Raw genomic sequence first — 11,216 nt, forward strand, 5'->3', positions numbered from 1 at the left:
TTAGCAACACTCTTACTAATTTATTCAGATAAAAGACCATTTTTTCCCTAGAAGATCATTTCATATTAGAGCCTCTCTGCATGTGGTGCGAGTGTGTCGACGAGGACGTCGGGCCCCTAAGGGGGGTGGATTGTAACATCTCACATCAACCAAAGGAGAGGAGGTGATGTGCCTTATGTGTACATGCCCACCTCCATCTAGCACGAGGCTTTTTGGGAGCTCACTAGCTTCAGAGTCATGGGAACTCCCAAGTTAAGCGAGTTGGGGGCTAGAGCAATCCCAGGATGGGTGACCACTGGGAAGTTGCTCGTGAGTTCTCAGAAACAAAACCATGAGGGCAGAGAGGGTGGGCCCAAAGCGGACAATATCATGCTACGGCGGAGCCGATCCCGAGATGTGACAAATATAGGTTCTTTTCTATGTCTCAAGACAAATGATGACTTTATTATTTCTCTAATACAAAGCTAAGTAAATAAAAATGGACATAAAGGAAACAAACAGTGCATCAGATCAGAGGTCAAGTTAGAACTAGGACTACTACCACCTTCAGTTGCTTTTGAACCACTGAAATAGTCTTCGGGGGTCTATGAGATCTGGTAGCAGTTAAATAGAGGATCAGAACCTTTACTACAGATATGCACAACACCTTCAATTGAGATGTTTCAATCAAACGAGTGTTTATCAAATAGAGCCAAAATTTAGCCCCCAAAACCATATATGTCAATTTTTTTAAAAACTTTCAAATATAACAAAAAAACTCACTTAAATTCTCTCAAATGCCCTCTAAATTAAAACCTAACAAAAAGAGCTAATTGTCATGCTCTTTCAAGCCGTCGGCAAAGTACTGAACACAAGGGCATTGCCCTTAAAGCCCTGTTTGGGATTCCTTTTTTTTATCAAAAACTTGCTTCACTTTAAAGTTAAGTAGTTTAAGGTGTTTGGTAAAAATTAAATATCATGATTATTTTAAAAGCAGTGGCCTTTTGACAGCAGCTTTTAAAAGCAGGCTCTTGGTTACTTTCAAAGCTGCTTTTAAAAGGAGCAGAGATGAACCTTTAATGAATTTTTTTAATTCCCAAAATACCATCATTGATTTTAAAAAATGACACCACCTCCACTTCCACATCAAACTCCACCACTTACACCACCACATTCACTACCTCCACAACCACCGCCACCGCCACATCCTCCTCCTCCTCATCCTTCGCCACGACCACAACCACCACCTCCACCTCCACCACCACTACCACTACAACCACCACCTCCTCCAAAACCTCCACCTCCACCACCACCACCACTACCACTACAACCACCACCTCCTCCAAAACCTCCACATCCACCACCACCTCCACAACCAACACCACCACCATCACCATGCTGCCACTGCCACCACCACCACCACCTCCACAACTGCGATCCCCACCACCACCACCTACCACAACTACCAACTCCACCTTCATCACCACCACCACCTCCACTCCACTCCATCACCACTACCACCACCACATGATTAGTACATAACACTTTCAACATAATTTCTATTTTAGTCATTATTCACAGTTACAATAATTTTATATTAAAATTGACCAAATAGTTTTGACACTGATTTTTGTACTAACATCATTTTAAAAATATTGTTTACCAAATATGGAGATGCTTTACTTTACAGTTAATTATTTTCAAAGCACAGCATAAGCAAATTTTTTAAAAAGTGACAGCAATCTCAAACTGGGCCTAAGTGGGCTAAGCCTCGCTCTCCTCCACCCTACCCTCAAACACAAGGACACTGCCCCTCATCAATCGCCCTTAATGGATTTTCTTTGCAGCAGTTTTTAAGGGTTTGGATACATACATTTCATGGAAAACAATTATCGACAATATCATGTTTTACATGCACCCACACTAGAAGTATTTGTTGTTTTTTCACTCTCTTCTTTTCATTTCATTTTATTATTATTTTTGTTTGATAAAGATATAAGGGAAAGCAAAGTTAATATAGGCAAGTTTGTGTTGTGGGAAGATAGTTTGCCTTGCAATTTTTCTAGAGTTCTTGTGCTGAGGGAAGGCAGAAGCACATATGCTGGTTTTTAAGAAAGTTTAATCCCCACATCAAATGCGGAGCAAAAACAAATTTATTCATTTATGATACGAATTTTGCAAGAAAGATCCACTTTATTTTTTTCAATTAAAACTTATTATGTCAAGACATTATTGGCGTGACTTGTGGACCATTGACTTTTTTTCCTTACACACCAAGGATTCCCATTATAATTATATTTGATTTACTTTAATTCCTGATTTCCTACTATAAATAGATTTATGAAGTTATTATTTACTTTCCCATTCAGGTTTCGTTGTATTATAAATATGACCTTCTATAAGGAGAAAAATACACAAAAAATTCTCACAAACAAATATTCTCTCATAATTCTCATATTTTAGCATGGTATCAGAGCGGCAATCTTGGATTTGCTGACTCTAGTTTCAAACTCCCGCTGCCGCTATGGGGGTTGATGACTTTTTCAACCCTCATAGAGGTAGCACCACCGACTCCTTCTCTCCTTCTCAACCAACCATAGCCGAGTTGAGTGCCCAGATGGCTCAGCTCCTACAGATGCAAACTTTGACCCTAAATCCGATCCTGAATCAGGATCCTATTTTGATGGCCCGAACCCGATCCTGAATCAGGATCATATTTTGAGGACCCCGACCCCGACCCTGACTACGACGACGATGACCTCGACCCCGACTCCGATGATGACCCCAACCCCAAATTTATCTATGATTCAAACCCAGGATCCCGACTTTGACTCTTACTCCGACCTCAACTCGAGCTGATATCTCATCCGGATTCCTACTAAACCTGTATCCTATGCATCTTCCGCTGCACAGATTATGACTTCCTAACTAACGACCCCGATACATGGACGAGATTGCACATATTGTGGTGACCCAAGACACATTCGTAAGACTTGTTTTAAATTGCATGGCTACCCCGAATAGTGGAATACTCTCAAAGATCGAACACAACGCTATACGACCAGTAATGATACTGGTTATGGATTCCATACTTTGGATAAGATTGATTCCAGGAGCTGGATAGTCGATTCCGGTGCAACTGATCATATGGCGTTTGATCCTGATAATTTTTTGAATACTACACAACCCCGACGAACTTGTATTGCTAATGCCAATGTGGTTACTTATCCTGTGACAAGGGCTGGCACTGTTGCATTATCATCTTCTCTCTCACTGTCTAATACTTTACTTGTTCCATCTTTATCCAATAAATTGTTGTCAGTTAGTCAGCTTACTGAACAATTGAATTGTTGTGTATTCATTTACCCGAGTTTTTGTTTGCTTCAGGATATTCAAACTAAGGAGATTTTTGGTCGTGGTACTAAGAGAGAGGGGCTATATTATGTGGATGACTTCAGTCCCGACATGGCTAACAGTGGGACGCATCCCTTTGATAGCAAACAAAAGCAAATCTGCTTGTGGCACCGTCGATTGGGACATCCATCTTTTAGTTATATGAAGCATCTTATACCAGATTTATTCTCAAGTTTCAAGGACTCCGACTTCACATGTGATATTTGTATTTTGGCCAAGAGTCACCGTGTGCCCTATCTGTTGAGTACGAACAAGTGCACTACTGCGTTTACGTTAATTCACTCTTATGTCTGGGGACCTTCACCTATCACTGCTCCTTCTGGTGTTCGATAGTTTGTCACAATCATAGATGATTGTACACGGATGACATGGCTTTATTTGCTGAAGAACATGAAAATAAATTTTTTCTTTTAAAATTGTTTAAAATGCATTGATAATTAGCCACAAAAGGACAATGAACAAGAGAAATTGTAAATAAAAAAATAATAATAGACAAATTGCCGGGCCTACTTACTAAAAACTCGAGACTTTCTAAAAAAAAAAAAAAATTTGGCCGTCTCCCCTGTAAATTTAACAATTCCCAAAAATTTCAACCCGCTCAAAATTCACAGTTTAAAATACCCAACCGGCAGCGTGCTTTAAAGCAAATAAACAGTTTACAACAAAGGCCTCCGGCCTCATAAATCAACTCTAGCATGGGCGATAACAAAGCATATCTAAGGAGTTCGATTACAACAAAAATAAAGTTCAAAGGAAATTAAATGAAGGAGTCCTACAAAGGCTCAAGACTCGTAAGCACACGATCCGGCTCGACTGCGGAGCTTAGTCAACTACTGGCTGAGGGGCGTAAAACAAAAAAATGTGAGTGGACAAAAACAAAGTTCAGTTCAGTGTAAACCAACATAATATAACCCCACCGTTTAGAAAACCATGCAAGAAATCCCATACATCTCAAAGCCATCATAATTAAGTATATATATATATAAATATACAGCAAAATAAATCAATACCTGATGCCAAGTCCGAAATCCATAAAGAACACTTTACAAACTCACATCCAAAACGTATAAGTCCCAAAAATAAACTCTTGAAAGCGTACCCATTAACACGACCGGCAAGGAAGTATCCTCACTGAGAAACAAGAACGAAGGAGAAGTTATACATATATATATAAATATATAATATTAGAGATATATATATAATATAATATAACCCCACCTAGTTGTACCGGGGAAACAATTTAACCGGGGGATTATTTGACTAGTCCACATGGCAGAGTCCCAGTAACCAAATTCCTCAATTCACCATGTGGCTAGGGAACGAGCCGTCCAACTAGGGGACCAACTCTCAGCCAGCACGTACAACCGAGACCCTCAAAGCTTGTACGTCTGTGACCAGTCCTACGCGCGCAGACTTCCAATCAAGGGTCTACAGCAACATCCCGTCAAGGATGCCCCGGGTTCCGACAATTCCAAGTATCTCAAGTTTCCGTATCCAAGTTCTAAATCCGGGGAGGTACATAGGGTAGTGCTTATAGCACTCCAAACTGACATTCTATACTCATTACTTTCCACAATCTCATCTCAACAACCCAAGTACCCAACACATAGCCAAACATATATATATATATAGAAATTCTCAAAATCCATATATACATACTCAAAATACTCAAATATGTCAAAACCCAAAATATATTTCCAATGCATCATAAAAATATCACTTTCAATAATTGAATAAATAATATATCCAATATACCATTTAAAACATCATGCATAATATTTCCCATCATAAACCATGCATAAGATTTGAAAACAAAGTCCACTCACAAGTAGTCCCACGCTGCTTGACCCTGAGAGGGTCCCGCTTGCTGCGTATGCGTGGTCGAAGTACCTATTTCAGAATACGTATACGAGATTAATACATAGCGTTTCAAACGAGAACTTTGAATTAAATATCATAATTTTCCAGGTTTCTAGTAAGTGTACTAGGAATGAGACGCTCTAAGGTCCAACTACCCAATTCGGACGATGGAACAGCTTCGGGAGACACTCGGTCAACCGGCGGTCAAACTTCCCAATTCGGGTCAACGAGGCCCACGACCTTCGTTTTACAATCCGAAATTTCCTAAAGGTTTCACAAGGTCTAAGATACCCGTCTCACAAGTTTGGTCCGAAACGGACGGTTAGATAGCTTACGATCGCACGATCGAAGGGTTATCATAAAACGTAGATTTTAAGTTATTGAATCGGAACATCCGGGGCTCCGATTCACGATCCGCGAATTCTTACACGATCCTAAGAAGGTCTAGAGTAACATATATTGGAATGGAGTTGATCCAACGGTCCGAACATGTCGAACTCGGATAACTCCTAATATGTGAGATTCGTTCGGGGTTCGAACGTCAACCAAATTGGAATCTGAGCACACCTACCAGGAGAACACATTGGGATAAAAATGAACCTTTACTACAGTGCCCACGAGCCGCCAACGCGTTGACAGCGCGTGGGTGTCCAAAGTGATAAAGCTTCGCCGGAAAATCTTAACATCTCGGGCCAAGACTTCTACCCTAGGTATAACACCCTATTAGGAATCAGTTCCATGTGATAGAATGATTTACTTGAATTACTGAGCCCTGGGGGCAGAATGATATACTGTTGTTTTCTTGGATATAATTTAAAGCATGCTGGCAGTTGGGTTATATGTAAGTATATTTATGCTTGTTTTACATGTGGAAATTTTGGAAAATGTTCAATTTATAGGGAGACTTTGCCGAATTTTCGGCAGAAGTCAAACTTGAGATAAATTGTATTTGAATAGAAGGGTAAATAGGTCATTTGTGCCCGGCATTAGCCAAGTGTCAAACACGCACAGGGTTCGGCTAGAATTCCAAAGTAGAATTTGGGTCGGGTCCTGTCACTCAAGATCCGCTATGAGCACGTTCATAGACTGATATAGGTATCTAAGTCACATAACCATTGCCAAAATAATAATATAAAGTAGATAATATATATAAAAGTAGAAAATGAGAGAATTAGTTTGTGATGGTGATTGTGGTATGTGATATTCTGATGGTGTATTGTGGGTGTTCAAATGTGAAGGAGGAGTGGCCTTTTATAGACATCCAATAACATGTAATATTCACCACATTAAACTAGAAAATTAAGGCATTCAATATAGAAATAAAACCTGAAAATTAAATATTTATAACCCCCACAATAAATTAAATAAAATAATTAAAATAATTAAATAAATAAAAACAATTAAATATTTAAAAAAATTTAAAATTCCAACAAATTTTTGCTCCAACAGAAATCATGATTAGCGGTCCATGACCCAATGCTTGGCAATCCATCGTCATCATCACCATGCACAAGGTTGCAAAGATGGAGTTATTCTATAGTGAGGTTAATTAATTTAATCCAACCATTAAGAAATAGAGCCTCGTTTAAGGGCCTTAGATATAAGACCCTCATTTTAGAATTCTTGTGCAGAGATGGTGGGAGGCAGCAAAATTCTATTGTAAGGGTGCCATATATGCACCCCTCATGTCAATCTTAATATTAGCCACATGATCATTTCATTAAACATGAGTCATGTGGTTAATATGAAGATCTACATATATGATCCATATATGAGACCCTCACCATAGAACGACTCGTATGAGGCAATAAGTTGGGCCAATGAGTTGAGGATTTTACATCTACAACTAGCATTAATTAAATTAAATTTTTTTAAAAATTAAAGAATAAATGGATCGTAGAGACATAGACATTCCTTGGAATTTCCATTGCATTGACCTTAATTTAAGTACCAAAACCAATTGAGAAAGAAAAAGAAAATATCAAACCGAATACATAATTTTCCATTAGATTGATCCTTACCACTCACTAATATGTTACTCATTACACATCTCTTTGTCCCGTAGTGCAATTTGTTTAAATTGTATTTTTTTTTTTCTTAAAAAAATTGACACGTTTCTTTAATGATAAAGAATGACTTTGACCCTTGGGTTGTGGTCGCAATCCCACATCGAACCTCAACTGCTTTCTCTTTTATAAAATTGTTTATCTCATTAAACAAAATTATCGCAGACTTAAATAACACTAGTCTCTTGGCACATGCTCACACATATGTCAATTGATTTTTTTTTTCCTTTTTAGAATTAAAAAAAGATAACATGGATAGTTATGTTCCATAAAAGTATAACCTATTATATGATTTTATTTTTTTTATTTTTTTAATATAAAAAAAATATGAATTTAGCATATTATCCTCATTTAATTAATAATTTTAATTCTTAATGTTTGAATTAACCGAGGGCATTTTCTGATATTTTGAATGTTTCACCATTCTCTACCTTTTGCTTTACGTATATAGATGAAAATAAGCTTCTTCTTTTTCTTTTTTTTTTAAATTGTTAAAAATGCACTGATAATTAGCCACAAAAGGACAATGAACAAGAGAAATTGTAAACAAAAAAATAAGAATAGATAAATCATTGTGCCCTTGACGTGGAATAATTTGTCTTTGGCTCACGCACCCTCAAGTTGTCTTTACGAGCTGTGTTTATAATATATTCGTACCTACTGAGCGTGGTTGACTAACTCAATGTGAATGCAAGTAAGTATAGGTTTCTGTTTGAAGCCAAATTCAAAGTCAGTTCATTTCATTCATACCTTGCGAAAATAAGAGCCAAAGATATATCTCCCAATTCCCTCGTATTCACCTCATCAAGAACAACATGACTGAACTTGCCTTTCCTTTGGCAACCAGACTCATTGAAAAGCTCGGGTCCATTGTATCTGAAGAGATTTCCTTGGCATGGGGAGTTCAAGCTGATCTGCAAAAGCTTGGGCACACTATGTCTATCATCAAAGATGTTCTCTTGGATGCCGAACAGAAGCAAGCTCATAACCAGCAGCTACGCAGTTGGCTACGACAGCTTAAACATGTGTTTCTTGATGCCGAGGATTTGTTGGATGAGTTCGAGTGCGAAGCTTTGCGGAAGGAAGTGGTGGAAACATTTCATCCCACAACTGGAAAGGTACGCCGTTTCTTCTCTCGTTCTAATCCAATCGCATTACGTTCGAAAGTAGCTCATCAAATCAAGGAGATTAAGGAGCGGTTAGATGAGCTCAAGTCCAACAGGGCTATATTTGATTCTCTCACTAGTATTGATCATCATGGAGGTGGTGATCATCATGAAAGACCCTTCGTTCCTGCTTCAAAGGTTATTGGTAGACAGTATCAGAAGAAACAAATTGTAAATCTTTTGGTGGAACAAGGTGATGATGATGGGAATTCTAATAATAAAGTCTCTGTCATTCCGATAGTGGGGATTGGAGGTTTAGGGAAGACCACACTTGCCAAGTGGGTGTACGATGATAAAAGGGTGGTTGGGCATTTCGAATTGAGGATGTGGCAATCTGTTCCGGTGGACTTTGAACTTACTAGATTGACAAGACTGATTCTTGGTTCTGCATTAGATACGGAGATCAGTGATAAATTGACTCTGGATCAGTTGCAAGGAAGGCTACGCGAAGCTTTAAAGGATAAGAAATTTCTGCTTGTCTTGGATGATGTTTGGAATCATGATGCTTTGAAGTGGAGTCAGTTGAGAGATCTATTGACAGAGGGAGCCAAGTCAGGAAGTAAGATTTTAGTGACCACAAGAAGTACCGCAGTTGCTGAGATCATGGGTACCATTCCAGCAAACATTAATTTAGAATTTCTTTCTGACAAGGATTCCGTGTCATTGTTTGTAGAATGTGCTTTTAAAGAGGGACATGAGAAAGAATATCCTAACCTCTTTGAAATGGGAAAAGATATCGTCAGAAAGTGCGGAGGGGTTCCATTGGCAGTGAAAACTTTAGGGAGTCAGCTATACTCAAAGACTGATGAACGGGAATGGAAATTGGTGAGAGATTCTGAGATATGGGAATTGAAACAAGAAGATGATGGTCACATTTTACCTGCTTTGAGATTGAGTTATACCCGATTGCCTCCTCATTTGAGACAATGTCTTGCTTACTGTTGCCATCTTCGAAAGGATAGGACTCAATATACTAGTTATGCATTGATCAGATATTGGATGGCACACGGAATCCTTGATCAGTCTCGTGCTCATGGGAATATGGAGTTGGAAGACATCGGAGAGCTATATTTTAAAGATTTGTGGGCGAGATCCTTCTTTCAAAATGTTACTGATTATGGAATGTACTACGACTTTGATATGCATGATCTTATCCATGATCTTGTACAATCAGTTGCACAAGGTGAGTGTTTTACAGTGAAGTCTGCAAACACCAAAGACATATCTGAAAATGTTAGACATTTGACATTTTTGGAAGCTGGCCTAAATGTTTCAACAACCATGCAAAAGTTGAACAAAGTGCGGACTATAACAGCAGACATAAGAGACATTGATGAATCCTTCATGTGCACTTGCTTTTCAAGATTCAAGTATTTGCGAGTGCTTCAATTACCTACATGTTCATTACAAGTGTTGCCAAGTTCCATTGGTTCCCTGAAACATTTGAGATATCTGGACTTAAGTTTTAATAAAGCAATAACGAAACTCCCCAATGCAATTTGCAGACTGCAGAGCTTGCAAGCTCTCCATGTTGATGGATGTGAGAATCTTGAAGAGTGGCCCAGAGAGATAAGCAAATTGATCAGCCTCACATCACTTTGCTTAACCACAAAACAAACAAATTTTACGAAGAATGGGGTGGGATGCTTGAAATCACTTCGATTTCTTAGTATTATTGCGTGTAGTAATTTAATCTCTTTGCCGCGTGAAACGAGCTATCTTGCTTCCTTACGAAATCTGTGGATATCAGAATGCGAACAACTGGATTTGGGGAACATAAAGTATCAAGGAACTCCACTGAAGCTCCAAAAATTGTTTATTGGACAACTACCACGGCTGGTGGCATTGCCTGAATGGTTTCAAGGAGCGGCTAACGCCCTTCAAGTCTTGACTATTGCCAAATGTAAGAATTTGGAGGCTTTACCTGAGTGGTTGGAAAGTTTCACATCACTCACAAAGTTGGTTCTATATTCATGTCAGAAATTGTCGTCTCTGCCAGAGGGGATGCGTTCTCTTACCTCCTTAAGAGAACTTGTGATTGATGATTGTCCTAAATTGGAGAGGAGATACAAGCGCGACATTGGAGAAGATTGGCCCAAGATTTCTCATGTGCCACATGTTTCCTTTCGCTTGGTCTATTGATTTCTTGATATATAATGTATGCAAGCAAGGTGGCTCCTCTCGTTTGTTTGTTCTATACTAATATTATTCCTAGTTTCTTTCTTCAGCTGTCTCAGTCTTTCTTTCTTTCCCTTAGTTTTTTTTTGGTCTGGGTACTTACTGGATTGTGTTTTATTTAGTTTGGATTGTTTCATGCTTAGATCAATTTGATTTTATTTTATTCAAGTTGTAGAGTGGACGACCAAAAATAAAAGAATCGTCTTTGTAAATAATAGTTGTGGACATGCGTGGTGTGGTGTGCACAACGACTTTGTTTAGCTTCTTTGTATCACTTGCTAATTCCAGTATTGTATATATGCAATGTCATGAATGATTTCATCCATAACATCTTCTCAAACTACCTTAATATTATGATAATCTTTATTTATTTGTTTCTTTATTTATTATTATGAGGTGTCTCCTCAGCTACATCAAAAGTTTTACATTCGAATATATAACTTGTCATCATGCTGCGAAAGCAGGAATACAATCAGATTGGCACTGATTATTGTTCTCCGTTAAATTTTACTCTCATCATTAAGGAATTCTTAAAAAAAGGGCCCTGCACCTA

The 11,216-nt window shown here is 38.4% G+C and overlaps 1 protein-coding gene across 1 annotated transcript in view; it reads left to right on the top strand.

Moving 5' to 3' along the window:
• LOC18771663 (putative disease resistance protein RGA1) overlaps positions 1-10,967 on the top strand; it is a 31,065-nt gene extending 20,098 nt beyond the window's left edge. The window contains exon 2 of the mRNA XM_020568957.1: positions 8,583-10,967. Coding sequence (XP_020424546.1) covers positions 8,583-10,627 — 2,045 coding nt within the window. The 3' untranslated portion in view covers positions 10,628-10,967. The remainder of the gene's footprint in view (positions 1-8,582) is intronic.

Source organism: Prunus persica, chromosome G7, assembly GCF_000346465.2.
Source record: "Prunus persica cultivar Lovell chromosome G7, Prunus_persica_NCBIv2, whole genome shotgun sequence".
Classification (NCBI taxonomy): Eukaryota; Viridiplantae; Streptophyta; class Magnoliopsida; order Rosales; family Rosaceae; genus Prunus; species Prunus persica.